The 21,515-nt window shown below is 36.9% G+C and overlaps 1 protein-coding gene across 1 annotated transcript in view; it reads left to right on the plus strand.

Annotated features, from left to right (window-relative positions):
• The window catches only part of LOC150078633 (solute carrier family 12 member 4-like), a 643,041-nt gene extending 622,471 nt beyond the window's left edge, over positions 1-20,570 (plus strand). Inside the window, exon 26 of the mRNA XM_090383812.1 lies at positions 17,962-20,570. Coding sequence (XP_090239938.1) covers positions 17,962-18,053 — 92 coding nt within the window. The 3' untranslated portion in view covers positions 18,054-20,570. The remainder of the gene's footprint in view (positions 1-17,961) is intronic.
• The last annotated feature ends 945 nt before the right edge of the window (positions 20,571-21,515 follow it).

Consider the following 21,515-nt stretch of genomic DNA (forward strand, 5'->3'; position numbering starts at 1 on the left):
ATTTCTTTTAAGATTCCATCCTTTACCTCTTCACTCGTTTTAAATCTAGACGTTGTAGCCTTCAAGATTATTACTTTTGATGGTTTCTCATGACTTTCTATTTCTTTCTTGGTCACATTAGCATAGGTGATCTCCAACTCCTTTTCTCCTTTATTTAATCTGTCTCTTAACAGAGTATTCTCTAGCGACACATCATATGCTTTTGTAGCCAGTTGATCCCATATTTCAAGAATTATTCTTATACTGGCTGTTGGAACCTTGCTCACAGGATCCCATAAAAAGGAATGTAACCGTTCTCTTAACGTACGAACATTTTCAAAATCTTTATTTTCTGATCTTATTTGGACATTTTCATCTTTCTTTGCTTTCTTTCTACCCTGTGAATGTGACCTTTTTCCTACACTCACATCAGAGTCACCACCTTGTGATCTCTTCTTTTTCTTTTTATTAGAGACCTGCGACTGTCCTGCAATTTGTGTCTGTTGTGAAGCTCCAGAGAGCGACGACGATCTGCTTTTAACTGGCGTTCTGGCCAGGGTATTTCCTAAGAAAATTTGATCAGCAAATTCTTCAATTTCGCTCACAAGTTCTTTATTTAGCAATTGTCTTTCTTTTACCGTCAATTGCGAGGCTGCTGTTGCGACCTCTTCTTCCATCGGATCAAGCTCACTGCTTGAAGAAGACATTTATATAAATAAAACAACTCACTATATACAATTAAAAGCCCAAAAGTCAACAGTGACTATGGACAACTATATACAATATTTACAATAAGAACAAGGATCCGTTGACCTCGATTTAGCTTCAAATGGATTTTAAAAACGATTAAAACCATCCACCTCCCAAGTTAAACGGGAGGTGGTCCGAGGGAAGAAATCCTGAGGGCACGGAAATGCAAACACAAAATTCCAACTTAACCCAAATCAACTCAATCGCCCGTTTAGCCGAGCAGGGATTCACCCCGCTCGCCCACCCCAGACTACGAGGAAGTAGGGCAGTCAAACTTTTGGAAACACTAATTAAAGGAACTATAAACAAAAAATTGTAATCAACAATTAACTGTTTTGCTCAGTAGCTTACGCTTTAGAACCTTAGAATCAATGTTACCCCAAGAATAACCCCTGGGGCAAAATATACTGTACAGAGAACTATCAGCTTTCATCTTTAGTCTCCGACGTAGCTCTATATTCACCACACACACAGCCAATTTCACCGATTTCAGTCTCAGCACAGTAAGTTGTCATAAACCTGCCTTTATTCCTTTATCTTAAGTTACTTTGCTTAAATTTCATACCGAATTTTGCCTTCTTTTTTTGAATTAAAACTTTCATTTTTCCTTTAACAAGATTTGATTGGCATTATTTTAGCTTTTTAACTCTACTTTATATATATATTTATTTTTATTTATGTTTGAATTTTATTCCTTCCTTTTGGTCTCTGTCGGGTCGGCTATGATGTATATGTACACATCATAACAGAAACAGTGACCCTGCTTATTGCAGTAGCTCCTACAGTTTTGGCTGCCAACCCCATGATCAAGTAGTTAGAACCCACTGCTTTAGGTATCTTCATTGTTATCATTATTATTTTTATGTTAATCTTAATTTCATTTAATTTCAGGTAATCTGCTTTTACCTTGCTGGCATTCTCAATTTTTTCCATGGTACTTACACTTGACAGGTCAGTACCCCTACCCCAATACACTGATAATATACATTTGTCTATATATATATATATAAATGATTCATATTTACTGCAAACTTGGAAAATATTTTTTTAAAATGTTGTTAAATATATGACATGTTTGATAATATTTTAAATTTAATAACAAACGTAAATAAATATGGCTAAAGGAGGTAAAGTAGAATTACACTATTAAACTTAGTTATTTATTAGCATTAGCATTAGTAGAGGCATATGATGCAAGAAAGCAAGCTTATTCAGCATCAGCCAAAAAAAAAAAAAAAAAACCAACCACTACTCCCATTTCATTCCTCCGTTCGTTCGAAATACCTGTCCAGCTGAGCCTTAAATTTATTTAGGCTATCAACTTCAACAACAAGCGATGGGAGTCTATTCCACAAACCAACTGCCCGCTGGCTAAAGGCAAATTTCCGCATATCTATCCGACATCCGTCCTTCCTCAATTTGAATTTATGCCCTCTCAGGTGATTATTCTGAGCAAGAGGAAGAATCCCATCGGCATTGAGCATGCTCAAGCCATTCAAAGCCTTATACACCTCTATCAGATCACCTCGCCGATGCCTAGTCTCCAGGCTCTGTAATTTGCAAAACTTAAGCCTTTCTTCGTAAGAGCAACCCTTTGTTCCATTCACTAATCTTGTTGCCCTTCTCTGTACTCGTTCGAGCAGCTCTACATCCTTCTTGAAATGAGGCCTCCAGACCTGTATACAGTACTCAAGGTGTGGCCTGACCAATGCCTTATACAAGGGAATAATCACATCCTTATCCCTGCTAGAAAAATTCCTGTATATCATTGACAAGACACCATGAGCTACTCTTGCAGCTCGTCTGCACTGCTCAGAGAACTTCATATCTGCCTGCACAATTACCCCCAGGTCCTTTTCATTCTCTACCACTGTCAGCGTAGTACCACAGAGTTGATACATTGATCTGGGGTTACTGTTTCCCATATATAGTACTTTACATTTGTCAATGTTAAACTTCATTTGCCACCTCTCAGCCCATCTGCTCAACCTTTCCAGATCCTGTTGCAGCAGCATAGTATCAGTAGTGTCCTTAACAACCCTGCCAACCTTGGTATCGTCTGCAAACTTGGACATTAAGCCTGATACACCATCATCAATATCATTTATAAATACAGAAAACAACAATGGACCCAACACTGAACCCTGAGGAACTCCACTAATAACATTAGTCCACGTTGAGCAGTGTCCATTGATTACCACTCTCTGTCTTCTGCCACTCAACCATCCCTTTATCCATAGCAGCAATTTGCCTCCAATGCCACACTTCTCCAATTTGTGCAGCAGTCTTCCATGCGCAACAGTATCAAATGCCTTTCTAAGATCCAAATATATAATATCAAAGTTATTCCCTGCATCCAGTTCTTTTGTGACTACATCATAGTATCCAATCAAATTGGTCAGACAAGACCTGCCCTTAACAAAACCATGCTGGGTCTGAGCTATAACTGAATTCTTGTCCAGATGATCCTGCAGTGCTTCTTTAACCAGTGCCTCCATTAATTTTCCTGGAACCAAAGTTAAGCTCACAGGTCTATAATTACTTGTGTCAGCCTTTGATCCTCCTTTGTGAATTGGGGTTACATTTGCACATCTCCAGTCCATGGGTACCACCCCTGAGTCCAAAGAAGTTCTCATAATTATGGCTAGGGGTTTGCTTACTTCCTTTGCTGCCTCCTTTAATATAACTGGATAGATCCCATCCACCCCTGGTGCCTTTTTTATGTTTATCCTCAGCAATTTCTCCTCCACTTTCCTCTCAGTTATTAGAAAATAATCTAGCTCACTGCCAATGTTTACTTCACCTACGACATTCCCCTTCCTGAATAACTCCTCACGTGTGAATGTAGATGCAAAATACTCGTTTAGATTGTTAGCCACCTGAGCAGGATCCTCAACTGTTGAACCATCAACATCCAGTGGACCAATCTGATTCATCCCTTTCCTTCTTGAGTTTAAATAGGTAAAGAACTCTTTTCTGTTTTTCTTTGTGTCCTTTGCCAAGGATTTCTCATAATCTGCCTTTGCCTGCCTAATCTCCTTTGTGACTTGGTTACAGACCAACTTATATCTATCATAGGCTTCCATGTCACCCATTAATTTGTATGTATCCCATGCATTTTTCTTCTCTGCCATATGTCTCATTAGTTCATCTGACAACCATTTAGGCCTGAACCTTGAACAATATTTCTTGGTTGGTATGTAAAGCCTGGTAGCTTCCAAGATTAGTTCCTTGAATGCTTCCCATTTTGAATTTGCTGTTGGTAACATCATCAGTTGGTCCCACTGTATAGAATTTAAATACTGTCTCAGACCATCATAGTCGCCTTTACGAAAGCAAAAACCCTTCCCTTTGCCTCTGATGGTAGTTACCTCCTTGAGTAAATCCCACTTCAGCACACTGTGATCACTGCCACCCAGTGGTTCCTTTATCTGCAGATTCCTAATGCATGAAGAATCACTACTGATAATCAGATCAAGAGTATTACTCCCTCTAGTTGCCTCCCGAACATGCTGGTGTAGAAAACAATCATCCAATAAATCCACAAAAGCCCTGCTAGTGTGTGAGTGACCTACCCACAAATTCCAGTCAATATCTGGGAAATTAAAATCCTCCATTATAAGACTCTCTGATTTACTGGCCCATTCTATTTCCCTGTACAGTATCTTATTATACTCATCAGAGTCATTAGGCCTATAGCACACTCCTACTCTCAATTTTGATTTACCTATGCTTATGTCACACCAAACTGACTCGACACTGCCCTGTCTATCAATGTCGACTAGCTTCACTTCCTTGGATTTTATGTGTTTTTTAACTAATAGCATAACCCCTCCTCCCCTCCTGTCCTGTCTATCCTTTCTATACACATTGTACTCCCCAAATTCCAGTTCTGCATTCCTTATATCTGTGTGACACCACGTCTCTGATATCCCAACAATATCTGCCTTTGATGTTTTGAGCAATACCTCAAATTCATCAAATTTATTTACTAAACTCCTAGCATTGGTGTACACGCAAGTATACCTGCACTTGTTTCTATTCTTAGCTACCCTAACACAACCCATGTGTTTACTTGTATCACAATGAGTTCCAGCAGTCTCTGAAATATCCTGCATCTTGTTTTTCAGGCTTCTGCTCATTCCAATAGAAGCAGTGCAAGAATCTCTTTCACCTCTGCCAGTGGCTACTGTTAATCCATTAGTCTTTGTCTCCCCCCAAGCTAGCAGTTTTCCGACCCACCTAACACTGCCTCGATAGCATCAGCGAATATTCTTGCACCCTTTCTATTTAAGTGTATCCCATCCCTGTAGAAGCAATCTCTCCTGTTAACAAGTACATTCCAGGCTGAAAAAAATTCTACCCCTTGAGCCTTGCACAATCTTTCCAGAGCCGAATTGATCGACAAGGCTCTCATCATATACTCCCTCCTATCGTGTCTGGGCAGAATTGCAGACACTTTCAAATTTAACCCTACTTCACGGCTTTTTCTCAACAGTGACCTGTACTTGTTAAGTAATTCCGCTGGTCGCCTACTCTTAATGTCATTAGTGCCAACGTGTACAACTATATCACCTTTTGTGCCCTTAAAAGATGATATCTGCTCTACAACGTCATCAACCCTTGCCCCTGGCAGACATACCCTGGTCCTGTTCCACCTATCCTTTTTACAAAGCATGTTCCCCGTTTCTCTGACAATAGAGTCACCAACAACTACTAGTTCCTGTGGGACCAGCGCATTCTGCCTTGGGGGCTGCCTCTGTGTTGCAAGATGACCAAGTGCAAGCTCTGGCGTTGATGTGGTCAGCTGAGAGCTTGATGGGCCCCTCAATTTATTTTCTTCGAGGGCATCCACCCTGTCCTTCAAGGTCTCATATAGGCCCATAACAACGCCGAGTTGTCGCCTAATTTCCTTGCACTCCTTGCATCGTGCACACACAAAGACATCCCCCATGGCAGTATCATGTCCCGTACCCGATTGCTCCGCAAACATCATGCAAACAGTGCATCTTAAAAGGCTGTGATTCAGAGGGCAACTGCCCCCCTCAGTTCTCCCCTGAGTCACAGCACTCCCATTAGCTTGATCCTTTTGCTTTGCTGCTCTGGTCAGAGTCATGATTTCGATTTAAATGTCAGTAAAATTACAATTTCAGAACAAAATTAAAACCTTAAACTTGTATCTTAACACAGTTATAACGCTATATTTATTTTTCAGTATCGAGTGTTATCTACTAGTTCCCTTTATATAACTTCCGTATCAAGTATGTATTAATTATTTGTTACGTTTGTACTCTAAGTCGTTATATATATATAGTTAAAAGAACAATTTAATTGACAATGAAGTTCAACAAGATTAATAGATCTACTGATTAATTGACAATATTATATTATGCACTATACTATACAAAGCTAATGCTATTGAATTCCGGATATGCTGTATCGCGTTTCAGTAACGAGTGTTATCTACGAAGTCCCTTTATATAACTTCCGTATCAAGTTATGTATTAATTATTTATTTTTACTAATTATTTATGTTCCGTAACCTAAGTGGTTATATGTATAGTTAAAAGTACAATTTAATTGCCAATGAAGTTCGACAAGATTAATAGATTTACTGATTAATTTTCACGTAACAATGGCGGCTGTTTATGAACGGTAAACACGTGTATTTGATACCCTTTCCGATACTATGTAATACCTACAAATCTCTATCTAAGTTACTTTAACTTTAAGTACCGTAAATAGGAATATAAAGCTACTCTAGAAATAAGTTAATATGTCAATTTAAACTAATAAAGCAGAAAATAAATCAGAAAAAACTTCTCTGTTCCAGTAGCGGCAGAAAGGCCCGTCCGCACAGGAAACCCTCGTCCTTATTTAAGTCTATCCATACATAAATTTTAGTTTTAAAAAATGTTGATCTCTTGTTATTATTTTTTAAGTCCTAAATTGCTGCCTAATAAAACTGGCAGCTCAAAATTGCATTAAGGATTTGTGATATCATAGACAGCTTGTGAAAAAATATGATAGACATTTATTTTTATTAAAACTTAAAATAATTTGAATCAGAATACAACATTAGCATTAGTAGAGGCATATGATGCAAGAAAGCAAGCTTATAAAAAAAAAACTTCCCATTTCACCCATCCATTTGCTCCAAACGTTTGTCCACTTCCTCCTTGAATTTATTTACGCTATCAACTTCCACAACGACAGATGGAAGTATGTCCCAGCAATCAACTACCCGCTGGCTAAAGGCAAACTTCTGCACATCTATTCTACAACTGTCTTTCCTCAGTTTGAATCTATGCTCCCTCAGGTTTGTAATCTGAGCAAGAGCATGAATCCCATCGGCATTGAGCCTGCTCAATCAGATAACCGCACAGGTGCCAAGTCTCCAGACGCTGCAATTTTCAGAACTTAAGACCCCCCCCCCCCCCCACCAGTCTTGTTGCCCTTCTCTGTACTCGTTCTAGCAACTCTACATTCTTCCTAAAATGAGGTTTCCACACCTGTATGCAGTACTCAAGGTGTGGCCTGACCATTGCCTTATTCAAGGGGATGATCACCTCATTGTGTCTGCTAACAAAATTCCTAGGGCGCCTCCGTAGCCCACCCTTCTTGATTAGACCAGGGTTCGAGCCCGTGACCACCAAATACGGAGGATGCGGAAAGGTCAGGGAATGACCCCCACATATCCTCGGAGCAATATGGCCTTAGTTGCTAATGCTCCTAAAAACCAAATAACAACAACAAAATTCATATATATCACTGACAAGAAATCATGAGCTACTCTTGCATTCTGTCTGCACTGCTCAGAAAACTTCATATCTGACTGCACAATTACTCCCAGGTCTCTCTCTCAATCTCCGTTACCCTGAGTGTATCACCACCAATTTGGTACATTTCTCTGGTGTTACTGCTATCCATATGCAACACTTTGCATTTGTCAACGTTAAACTTCAGTTGACACTTCTCAGCCCATCTGCCCAACTTTGACATTAAGCTTGATATACCTTCATCAATATCATTGATAAATATACAAAACAACAATGGGCCCAACACTGAACCCTGGGGGACACCACTAATAACATTAGTCCGTGAAGAGCAGTGTCCATTGATTACCACTCTCTGTCTTCTCCCACTCAACCATCCTTTTATCTGTTATAGCAACTTGCCCTTAATGCCATATTGCTCCAATTTGTACAACAGTCTTCCATGTGCAACAATATGAAAAACTTTCCTGAAATCTAAGTATACAGGGTGATTCTAAATTATTGTCGGGGTTTACTTGGTCTTTAATTTTCAAACTGGAAACAACAATCAAAAAAAGAGAAACAACTGGAAGACAACAATCTTCCAGTTGTCTCTCCTCTGGCAACGCTGTACTCGCTGCTTTGATGTCTGGGAGATATTGACGGCATTGCTTCAAAATGGTGAATGTTCAAGAGAAGGCAATGTGACATTGCCTTCTCTTGAACTTTGGTTTTTCAAAACAAAGTCCGTTGTCACAATGCAACATCGTTACAGAACTCAGTATGGAAAAGATCCACCTTCAGATAACTATCCGAAGTTGGTTAAAGCAATTTCAAGAGAATGGATTGTGTTCTGCACCGAAAAGAACCAAGCACTTTGCAGGAAGATGTTGATCAAATCCACGAAGCATTTTCTCGAAGTTCACAAAAATAACTAGACAAGCTTCTTTGCAGTTAGGTATACCACAAGCAACTGTTAGGAGGGTTGTTCATAACCGCCTTTTCATAACCGCCTTCACCTCCATGCCCAAAAACTGTAGATTGTGCAGGCTTTAAAGTCGAACGATCTTTAAAGCCAAACGATAAACCAGCCATTTCCAATTTGCCCAAGACATTTTTTTTCAAACATCGAAGCTGATGGAAATTACCTTCGGAGATGAAGGTTTAGTGATGAACCAATGTTTTACATATCAGGGATTATAAATCGTCATAACTGCAGATTATTGGGATCAGAAAACCATCACTCCATTCAAGAATTCAAAAGAGAAAGGCCAATGTCTGGTGTGCTTTGTCATGTCCGAAAGTTTTGGAGCCCTTTTTCTTTGCGAAAAAAACAGTGACAGCAGTGACCGATCTGGACATCCTACAGCTATATCTGTTACACCAGTTGGAAAATCATCAGCCAAATGTGGTGTTCCAGCAAGATGGTGCACCCCAACATTGGGCTCTTATTGTCCGAGAATTTCTTGACATGCATTTTCCTGGGCGCTGAGTTCGACGTGGTGGACCAATTCCATAGCCTCTGTGCTCGCCCGATCTTACATTGCTTGATTTCTTCCTGTGGGGATATGTGAAGGACTTTGTGTACAAGACCCCTGTGACCTCCCTCAATGAACTGAAGCTCAGAATTGTTGCTGTGATTGAAACAGTTACACCGCAAATACTGGAGAACACTTGGAGGAAAACTGAATATCATTTGGACATCTTACGTGCCACGAAAGGTGCACATGTTGAAGTTCTTTAGCATTCTGCAGTATTGATTCTATAGGTAATAAAACTTTTTGAGTTACACTTTCATATTCCATAAGCAGTTTTAATTTGTTGTTTCTGGTTAGAAAATTATAGGCCACGGAAACTCTGACAATAATTTAGAATCATCCCATATATCAAAATTATTTTTTGCATCCAGTTCCATTGTGATTGTGTCATAGTATCCAATCAAATCCATCAGACAAGACTTCCTGTTACCAAACTTATGCTGTCTGAACTATAACTGCAGTGCTTCTTTAACCAGTGACTCCATTATTTTTCCTGGAACAGAAGTTAAACTAACAGGTGTGTAATTATTCATGTCACCCTTTTATCCCCCCTTGTGTGAATTAGGGATACATTTGAACATCTCAGGTCTGTGAGACCTCCCCTGAGTCCAAGGATGCTCTCATAATTATGGCTAAGGGTTTTCTTACTTCCTTTTGCTGCCTCCTTTAATATAACTGGATAGATCCCATCCATCCCATATGCCTTTTGTAAGTTTAACTTCAACAAATTCTCCTCCACTTTGTTCTCAGTTATTACAAAATTATTTAACTCCCTGTTAGAGTTTGATAAACATCTGGCCTTCTCTTCCTTGAATAACTTCTCGTGCGTGAATGTAGATGCAAAATACCCATTTAGTTTGGCAGCTATCTGAGAATGATCATCTAAAGTCAAATCATTGATATCAAGTGAATGAATCTGATTCATCCCCTTCCTTTTAGAGTTTAAGTAAAGAAGTCTTTGCTGTTTTTCTTTGCATCCTTTGCCTAAGATTTCTCATAATCTGCCTTCGCTTGCCTAACCTCCTTTGTGACTTTGATTACACACTAGTTTATATCTACCATAGGCTTCTGTGTTGCCTGATAATTTATATGCATCTCATGCATTTTTCTTCTCTGCCACAAGTCTCATTGACCCCAGATGCCAAGAGATTTTGTGATGAAGTGTCTTTGCCAATAAATTTGTGCTCCTTCTTGGTAAAATAAAATTGTTTCCTTGTTTTCAGCATTACATTAACACTCAATTAATTCAGTAAAGAAACCACTTTACTAGATCAGAAGGGAAAGAAACCTTCTTTCTTCTCTTAGTTTTTCCTTTTATTACTAACCCACTACTGCTTGGTCTCAAAATTGACACTGCTTCTGGCTCCACATGGTGGAGCCAGTAAGCTGGAAGTGAAAAGCTCTCCCTTCCAGGGCGAAATGGAGCAAACAGTTCCTAAGACCTAGAAATCCACTAGGTAAATGAGACCCTTACAGGCCGAAAACATTTGGAGACTGATTTTGTTGCAGTTAAAATATAACAAAATCTATACTGAAGAGCAGTTTCTGCTCTTCAAGAGCAATTGAATACATGCCAACAGTATGGCCACATGAGTGTCAGAAATTACGTAAATCAAAAGCTGAATTGGATGAACAACAAGTTGATAGTGAGTCTTTGGATATATGGAAAGATAGTATTTTTGATAAATATGAAAAACGGGGTGAAACATTAAAAGATATAACTCTTGCACAATTTACTGCTCATTAGCTAAAAGGAAATGGGGGATAGGTGAAAAGACAATTTCCTAAAATAATTCGGTATCGGAATTATAATACAACATGTCTTCATGAAACATATATGTGAAATGGTAACTTTACACATAATTTTAGTTTCATAATGAGTTCTTGCAGTAAAGATGTTTTTAATGGCTGCCACTGTGACATTATCAGTGACACTATCATTCTCAGAGTAGAGCAGCAACAACTCATTATGTACCTGGTACATAATTACATAATTAATTTTAGACTATGATGTGTTTGGAGAATCACCCCCTTTGGTTCTCCCCCGAACCACAGCACTTGCACTACTTTGTGCATGTTGCTTTGCTGCTCTAGTCTGAGGCATGATTTCCATTTAAATACAAATTAATTAACAACAAAAATTAACAAGATTTATAAATTTGATTAATTGACAATACTGTACTAAGCTAACAGATTCCTAATACAGTGCTACTTATTACGCTATACCTTATGCTATCAAGTTCAAGATATGCATTATACTGTTCCGTATCAATCTAATATACTACAACAATGGCAGCAGGTTTCGAACGGTACAATTTTTACCAATGCCAAGTAATAACCTACAAAATGTCTATCTAAATTCAAAATAAACTAAGTATCTTAACTAGGAATATAAAGCTACTTCTAGAAAATAAATTAATATGCCAATTAAGTAAATAAAATGGCAAAAATTTTTTTGACATATTTTGATATATTTTGACATTCAGCAAAACTCATATGAATATTCTCATAGTTTCGTTTCCATTTAGTTATATCTTATTTATTTTAAAAGCTTTGTAGCCCCTCTGATTACTTCCCTGAATGCCTCCTATTTAGAATTTTCATTTCGCAGCATCATTGACTGGTCTCACTGAAACGAATTTAAAATCTGTCAAAGACCACTGTAGTTGCCTTTATGAAAGCAAAATTGCCAACCTCTTACCCTTGACAGTAGTTATATCTTTAAGTATGAGCACTGCTGCCTAGTGGTTCCTTTATCTGGATATTCTTAATGCACAATGAGTCACTGCTGATATTCAGATCAAGAGTATTGCTTCCTCTTGATGCCTCTTTAATATACTGTTGTAGAAAACGGTCATCCACTAAATCCAGAAAATTTCTGCTACTGTGTGAATGACAAACCCACAAGTTCCAATCAAAATCTATAAAGTTAGTCTCCCATTATAAGACATTCCGTTCTACTGGCCCACTCTACCTACCTGTCTAGTTGTTTATCATACTCATCACAGTTATTTGGCCAATAATATCAACATGCTTGTTACTTTTTGCATGAATGCATGGGTGACGATTTCTCTATTTGTTTCTAACATTGTATTATTGCCAAATGTAATGAAAAAAAAATGAATAATGTATTTCAGCTTTTCTTTTTAGAGTGGGTATTGTAGTTACTTTTATATTTTAGTGCACAACATTTTAGTGCACAACAGTTCAGTGTATGAGACAATTTGGTGAATGACATTTCACTGTATGTGGCTATGGTAATTCGATGAATTCTTTGAGAGAATTTAGTGTGTGGTAAAGCAAGACAGAAAATGCAAACTTTTAACATGTCATGCTATAATTGGTGAACGATACCGTTCTTGATAGTTTATGATTTTGATGGAGCATAATATTCACCTTCGTTCTTTAATGGACATTCTGCTTTTTTTTTTAGATCCTGTTAAAAAGCTACCATGGACAGATTAAAAATTGGGATACAGGAGAACCTTGTTCGCACTGTACTTTCACTTCTGTAAGTTGCATTTTTTTTAGGAAATACACAATGGGGGGAAGGAGTTGTTCCTGAAATTAAAAGTAAAGATCATTAATGAATGCTGACTAGGTAATGTCCAACTCTGTCAACCAGATCACGCAGTTTGAATTTTTTTGGGCTACAACAGCCCAAAAAAAAGAAAGCAAAAACAAAGTAAACTTCAATAACTTTGCTTTTCGGTAGTTTCTCTGTTAATGAGATACTTCTGAATTCCCAAGCTGATAAAACAGGCAGACTCCATCAGCCTCAAAAAAAAAAAAAAAGAAATAAAGATGTACATAAATAAAAATAGCAGCTAGAAACTTTTTTTTTCCCCCATTGTCAGTCAATAAATTTCTTGCAACCTCCCCACCCTCACAGATCCATGGTGCTGAAATAGAGCAGGCTTCAGAGTTCTCCCCAAAAGAAAAAGGAACCTACTTTCATTAACTTTCCTTTCCTGTGTAAATGAATTTCTTCTGGCTTCACAACCTTCAACCAGTAACTTACTAAAACAGTGTTATGGCTTTAACAACTTTCACAGTAATAATCTTCATTTCTGATCATTTCACCTGGTTTCTGAACCAGTAATTTTCTTCTAGTTTCCCAACATGCAAATAATTAATGTTCATAGAAAAGTATAGGATTAAACTGAGTAAGTATGTTAAAAAAAACATAATAAATAATGACTAATCTCATCTAGGTTAAAGGTGTTGCAATGAAAGTTTGAGTCATGCGAAATAGGCATATACTCACTTTCCAACCTGCCTGTGAGAAGAATCAGCATGATCCTTTTATACCAAATAAATGGATAAAAAATATATGTTATTTTCTTTTTTCTAAATTTCTGCATTCCCCCTTTCTAAGTTGCCAAAATTTTTCTTGTTTCCTAAACCTTTTACTTCATTGATTTTGCTCAATGATTTTGTTTCGATTTTGTGTGATACACTGAATTTTCATACATACGCCAAATTACCATACTCACCTGAATTGTCATAGCCACCAATTGTCTTTCACATACAGAATTGTCTCTGTATGTCACATACTCAACAAATTGTCTCGTGCACCGAACAGTCATACAACAAATTGTCTTGCAACAAATTTACGTGAACCCAATTTTCATAATGAAAACTGAAAAATAACAGTGATTCAGAAATCAAAATTACTTTAGTGACTAGGTAATGTCCAACTCTGTCAACCAGATCACACTGTTTGAATAGCTTAGGCTGCAACAGCCAAAAAAAAAGAAAGCAAAAACAAAGTAAACTTCAATAACGTTGCACAGGTTCTGAATCACTAGGTATTTCCAATTAATCATATAATATTAGTTCAGAAGATAATGATGAAGATTATTGTTGTGCAACTAGAATTTTGTATTGTAAATCAGATGTTATGAATTCAGTTATGAATTTTGTTTTGATCAGAATATAAACAAAACAGTTTTAAATAGATTGGACCTGCCACCAAGACGGTGGCAGGTCCAATCTATTTGGACGATGGATTTTTCAATCCATTGTCTTGTTCCAAGATGATGGATTGAAATACTTAGGAAGAAAAGTAAGAGTGCCTCCCACCATCATTTACTTTTATTCCCCACCCAAAGTATTGTAAATTTGATTTGTATCAGACTGTAAAAAAATGAATTATAAACGCACGAGGCTTAAATCAAGTGGTGGTTACCTTTTTTTCAGAACAATGGATAAAATTAACTCCTCCACAGGGGGGTCTTAGTATTTTGATGGTGAGTGTGATAAATTTGGATTTGATCAGCTCTAAACAGAAATGTTATTAGGGAAGGGACACACACACACACACGACAATTTCGTTAGTATTAGTAACGGCAGCATGGTGCAAGAAAGCCTATATTATGCTGCACCAGCCAAAAAAAAAAAAAACCGAACAAAACAATGATAAAAACAAAAAAAAATAAATAAATAAAATAAATAACTAAATAATAATAATTAAAAAAATAAAATAAAATATAAATAAAAAGGAAATTAAACCTATCATCCTATGCGCTTCCCTTACCCGAAAGTACTATCCAGATGACCTTTGAATTTCCCCAAACTGTCGGCCTCTACCACCCATGAAGGCAACTTATTCCAGTAATTTATAACTCGCTGGCTAAAATAAAACTTCCTGCAGTCCAATCTAAACATTTCCCCCCGTAACTTGAATTTATGTCCCCTAGTTCTAGCATCATTTATAATCTTGAAAATTTTGTCCTCATTCATTTTACTGATGCCTCTCAGAGCCTTAAACACCTCAATCAAATCTCCTCTAAGGTGTCAAGTTTCCAAACTCTGCAACCCACATATTCGAAGTCTTTCTTCATAAGGACGCCCTTTTGCCGATCTCACCAGGCGAGTTACCCTTCTTTGCACCCTTTCAAGAAGCTCGATGTCTTTCTTTCGGTGCGGTCTCCATACTTGAACACAGTATTCCAAGTGTGGTCTAACATAAGCCTTATATAATGGGATTATCTCGTCCCTATCTCTACTTGCAAAAGTTCGATAGATCATCGATAGGACACCATGGGCCTTCCTTGCAACCTGTTTACAATGCCCAGAGAATTTCATGTCTGACCGTATTGTAACACCCAAGTCCCTTTCCTCCAGTACTGGGTTTAGTTGAACTCCACCAAGTGAATACGTTTTTTTGGGATTACTGTTTCCCAGGTGTAATACCTTACACTTTGTTGGATTAAAGCACAGCTGCCATTTTTCTGACCATTCTTGAAGTCTATCTAGGTCTCTCTGAAGAAGCTCAGCTTGAGAGTGATCATTAACTACTCTACCAATTTTAACATCATCTGCAAATTTAGACATCACGCCCTCTATCCCTTCATCAATGTCGTTTATGAAAATTAAAAACAACAGTAGTCCTAATACTGATCCTTGGGGAACCCCACTTCTTACATCAACCCAATCTGAGGAATAGCCATTTATCACAACCCTCTGCCTCCTGCCCTGAAGCCATCCTTCTATCCATCTAAGGATTTTCCCAGTGATTCTAACCTGTTCCAGCTTATAAAGCAACCGCTCATGTGGGACTGAGTCAAAAGCTTTGCTGAAATCTAAATAAACAATGTCGAAATTATTCCCTAAATCCAGCTCGTGAGTGACCCTTTTGAAATAGCGAACCAGATTTGTTAAACATGATTTTCCCTTTACAAAACCATGCTGAGTATCCTTGAGAATTTCAATTCGATCCAAATGATCCTGAATTCCACCCTTGATCATTGCCTCCATGATTTTCCCTACTACTGAAGTCAGACTGATAGGTCGATAATTTCCAACTTCACTTTTAGAGCCACCCTTATGTATGGGAGATACATTTGCACTTTTCCAATCCAAGGGAATCTCCCCAGAGTCTAGTGATGCTCACATAATTAGCCTCAATGGTTCAATGCACTCGCTTGCCACCTCTCTTAAGATTATAGGGTATATTCCATCAACTCCAGGAGCCTTACTGGTCTGTAGGCTCGAAAGTTTTTTCATTAAATAATCTTGCGAAATTTCAATATCATTAATTACATTTTTTTAAACTTCGCTCCCACAATTTCCCATTGCCACAAAAGGCTTTTCATTTGTAAATATCGATGCAAAATAACTGTTGAGTTCATCTGCAACGGCAGCTGGTGTATTTATTACTATCCCCTTTCCCTTACGTAAAGATCCGATCTGGTTTGTCCTGCTCTTCTTGGCATTTATATATGTGAAGAATTCTTTATCCCCCCCTCTTTGCTCTGTTTGCTAGTGATTTCTCATAAACTGCCTTTGCCTGTCGAACCTTTTCTGTGGCTCTATTACAGATCACCTTGTAGCTGTTATAGGCTTCAGTACTTTTTATTGCTCTGTAACCTTTCCATGCCACCTTTTTCTGCTCAAGTAATGTGGCAACATCACTATTCATCCAACTTGGAACCCTTCTCGTGGAGTATTTTTTTAATGGTATATACGCATTCAAGGCATCTGTGATTAATTTTTTAAAAGCGTACCACAGTTCAATTGTATTCATTCTCAGCGCGATATCTACCCAGTTAATAGAGGCCATGTAGTACCTTAAGGCATCGTAATTTCCTTTTCTGAAATTAAAACCCATTCCTTTGCCTTTTACTTCTGCTACCTCTCTACCACCGTAGAACACCGTGATCACTTCCTGCTACTGGTTCCTCTACTGTCAGCCCTGTTATGTCATCTGATTCATGTGTGATGATGAGGTCTAGGATATTCTTTTCTCTAGTACTTTCCCTGACATGTTGATTCAAATAACAGTCATCTAGTTGATTTAAAAATTTTGTTCCCCATGTCGAGTTTCCTTCCCATTTACTCCAATCAATTAGAGGCAAATTGAAATCACCCATAATGAGGCATTGACGCTTACTTGCCCATTCCATTTGCATGTAGAGGCTTTTGTCATAATCTTCACAATCACCTGGTCTGTAGATTACTCCTACTCGCATTATACCTTTGTTTCTAACTATCTCACACCATACAGACTCTATACTAGCATGTGAAATGTCTGAATCCGGGAAAGCTATCGTCGCACTCAGGCTGCTTCTGATAAGAAGCGTTACCCCACCACCCCTTCTATCTACTCTATCCTTCCTAAATACATTATACAAGCCGTACTGAAACTCATCATCCCCAATTTCCGGGTGGCACCACGTCTCTGTAAGCCCTATTATGTCCGCGTTACTTGTTTTAACCAGCAGTTCGAATTCGCTCATTTTATTGACGACACTTCTAACGTTACTGTATAAACAATTAAGATTTACTCTTCTTGTATATTTAACAACCCTAACACAACCCTTGAAGTTTTTTAGGCTCTCTTCCCTATTAGCTACCTGCTCACGTGAAACGTCTTTGCCCCCAGAACATCTAGATAATACGTCCAGTTGGGATAACAGATAAGAACTCTTAAGGTATGTGCAAGAGTTACATTGACCAATATTATCAGATAAACGCGTGTCAGTATTACCCACATCCCCCCTAACTAGCAGTTTCCATGAACCTTTAAGGTATCCTCAATAATACTGATGCAAAAACGTTTGCACCACCTTTGTTTAAGTGTATCCCGTCTCTACATTAGGCAATGTTCAGAAAAGAAGACTAAAAAAATGACCATTTTTAAAGCATTTCCTCAAAAAATAAAGGGGGGAAAAAAAAAAAAAAACTCAAGTGGTTAAACCATTTATCTACCAGTGTATTCCTCTGTGAGATTTTTTCACCCACAGTTTATTTGATATATCTAACTGTTTGAGTTTATTTGGCCTAGCTAACTATCTCCAAATTTTAATATAGTTTACTATTGAAATATATTCATCAGCATTTATGAATACTTCTAGAACTAGAATAAAAAATTTAGATGTTATAAATTGTAATTTATGATAACAAAAAAATAAAATTTTCTTAACAGTCATTAGACATGGAATTCCTGGAGGTGCTTACAGAGGGGTTAGAAAGAGTGCTTATGGTACGTGGAGGTGGACGAGAAGTGATCACCATCTACTCTTGAACCTGGAATGTGACAGAATGCCATACAGACAGAAGTCACCACACTGTGCAACAGCAGAAGTGCAGATACTTGCTAGTTGATGTCACTTCTTGGTTTTACAATATTTGTGGTGTCCTCTTTCTGTGAAATTTTGGGAAGTTGTACGAATCACTTTATTCTTACTATTATCTTCTAGATGCAAGTCACTTTCTGTGGGTATCAGTCATTGTGTCTGTGAACCTATCTGTTACTTTTTTACTTTACATTTAGCCACTAGATATACCTCTTTTAGAAAATTTCTGTGTCTTCCACTTGCACTTTAAGTGTTAGGTGTTGTTCTGTTGCCTTTAATTGGAGAATTTTCTTACCTTTTAAAATTGTGAAGAACTCATGTGATGGTAACACACACAAACATACACATCTCATTATTTCTCTTATTTATGTGGTGGTTGTTAGTTAATGCAACTTTCTCTAACCTTCCATACCGGGTATTTACTAGACCACTAGAATTTCACTTTTGTCATAAGCAAGTATAGTTGAGAGGCAGTGATGCAAGTTAGAAAATATTATTTATGAAATGAATGCAGGATGTAAACCAATTATATATGGCTATTGTCAGAAACATGTGCAACTTCAGGAGGGATCAGAGAATAAATGTTTGCTCAAAGTGTTGGTTTTTTGATGTCATTTTTATTGATGATACAAGGAGAAAATGTCAGTGCTGTCATTCTCATAATTATTGTATCATATTTATAAGGTCTGATTGCCTTTTTTCATCTGCTCCTGCAAAACTTAGGATAAAGAATGAAATCAACTCATTCGAGTGCTATAGTTGCCAATAAAACCAAATTCTTGGTGTTGCAATACTCCTTTTTCTCTATAGGCCCAATATTGAGTTTTTGTACCACCTCAGAAACCAATTATGCAGCTAATGGTGAGTAGCCTATTCACAAGTGGTGCATAGGCAGTATTCCTTTGTATGTATGTATGTGCTGGTAATTTAGAAGCTTGCTTTTACACATCTTTATGAAATTGTTTCATTTTAGTTTGGAGCAACAGTGTTTACATGTAATCATCTATCATTGTCCTGCAGCTTAATACCTTGAAGACAAAAGACTTCACTACCATAAATCCTGTTTACAAGTCTCTCAAACAGTTATGTGGTACAATATGGAGTATGAAATAAACTGTTGACAATCAGGAAGAGTTCGTTAAAAATGAAAACCTTTATAAATGGATGTTTTCTTTCTACCTCAGACCTTTGCTTATTTATATGCTATAAAAATTTGTAGTAGAAGAATCATTGAAAGAAGATTATGCATAAGGTGTGTGCAGTGATTATTTCAGCCGGGTCAAGAGTGAACCATTCTGAAATATTATGTGCCACCTATTGCAGATAGCATTCTAGTCATCCCATTATTTTATTATTTATATTTTTCTTACACACAAGTTAACAATTAATCCCATTAATTAAGTCAAGTTTGATTGACCAAATCTGTGGTGACATTTATAATTTTATTCATTGATAAAACTACATTTTTTGTAAATATTTCTCCTCCTTATTTGTATTTATTTGTTTACTGCATGTGTTTTTATTTATTGTTTTAACTGAAGCCTTGCTGTACTTTTATATTTTTTCAAGCTTCCTTCACAGAGTTTGTATTAAAAATGTTATTAGTATTTTGTATATAAATATATATATATGGCATTATATATATCTGTAAGAATTTGAAACTTGAAAATGTTCTTCCAGATCTATGATAGTGTATGTTCCTCATGTTACACAGAATCTGTTCATACTTAAAAGTTCTGTTCTTTTGGCTGTTTAATTTAAAATTCTCAGTTTGGTATTGTTGTTAATTTAATTTAATTTTATTTTATTTTTAATTTAATCAGTTTGTTGTTGTTGTTGTTTTTTAATCAAAACAGTTTCATGTGAATTTTAAAAGCATTATTTGAACTTGATATATGTTTTTATATTATTGATGTTATTGACAAAAGTTATATAACACAACATGTTCTGAAGTTTAATAATCTATCAAAATTGCTAAAAATTTATGCAACTTGTGCAATAATGTGATTATTTGTATATTGAGAGAGACTGTTTTGATGCTTTTGTATTCACATGATAAGTTTCGTGTACTTCAGTTTTATACCTTAAGCTTTAGTAACCACAAGGTCACTAAAACAGGTATAAGTGTACGAGGCATGTGCACTTATTTGTGTAGCCACTTGTCCAACTCCATATTATGCTACATACAACAGTAGTGGGACTGTAAATCTGACTGTTGAACATTTCAGAACAGGTATAAACATCTGAAAGTGGTGATTTTCATCAGAACAAAACATTGTCTGTGATCATCTTCTCCATGTGTAGACTTTCCATTTGCGAACTTGCAGCCAGAAAACGTTACTTGTAAAGACAAATTAAAGTTGTTGTTGGTTACTGAAAGATATTCATTTCAGAGGTTTGACTAATGAGAATGTTATTAAATTATTGAAAACGTTGGTAGTGTGCAATAAAGGTTTTAATGTTTTTGTATGTTTCTTATTTATTTATTAATTTTCACAGAACACCAGACATATTAAAAATGTTAAAGTAGAATTCCCACATAACGTTTCTCATTTAATAGTGAAATCCCAAATGACTATCACTTGGCACCCATTTGGAAAGATCTAGGTTTGAAAAGAAAAATTTTTTGATAGCCTTTTCACTTGGATTTCAATTAGCCACACTTGAGAAAATTGTAGTGTTTCCCCCAGTTAATCAAGGGACTCTTTTGTTCTCCCCACAAAAAGGCCACCTATATACACACAGATTTGGAAAGCAATGGAAGAAAGACTGCATATATCCTATATAAAATCCACAAGGGTTTACAGGCCTATCCACTGTCAGAATACATATTGTCAGTGAACTAGGAATTATTCTTAATAAGGTAAGAACATTTAGCAGATAATTTATGAATTTTATATGTTGGATTATTGCATTACATTGCTGCTTGTAGCTAATAGCTAATATATCATTGTAAAAAATAAATTAAATTGTTAGTATTAGTGTTAGCATTAATAGTGGCAAAAGGTGCAAGAAAGCAAGCTTATACAGCATAATCAGCCAAAAAAAATTCCCATTTTACTTGTCCATCCCCTCCTACAGTTTGTCTAGTTCTTCCTTGAATTTATACAAACTATCCACTTCTATTTATTTATTATAATTTATTCAAACTATCACAACAACAGATGGTAGCTTTTTCAGTAATCAACTACCCATTGACTGAAGTATTGTTATCAGATCACATTGCAGGTGCCTAGTCTCCAGACACTACAATTTGCATAACTGAAGCCCTTCTTGGTAAGAGCATCCCTTTGTTCCCCTCACCAATCTCATTGCCCTTCTCTGTACTCACTCCACAGTTCTACATACTTCCTAAAATGAGGCCTCCAGACCTGTATCAGTACTCAAGGTGTGGCCTGACCATTGCCTTA

The sequence above is a fragment of the Mastigoproctus giganteus genome, chromosome 10 (genome assembly GCF_048544385.1).
Source record: "Mastigoproctus giganteus isolate SK-2022 chromosome 10, ASM4854438v1, whole genome shotgun sequence".
Taxonomy (NCBI): Eukaryota; Metazoa; Arthropoda; class Arachnida; order Uropygi; family Thelyphonidae; genus Mastigoproctus; species Mastigoproctus giganteus.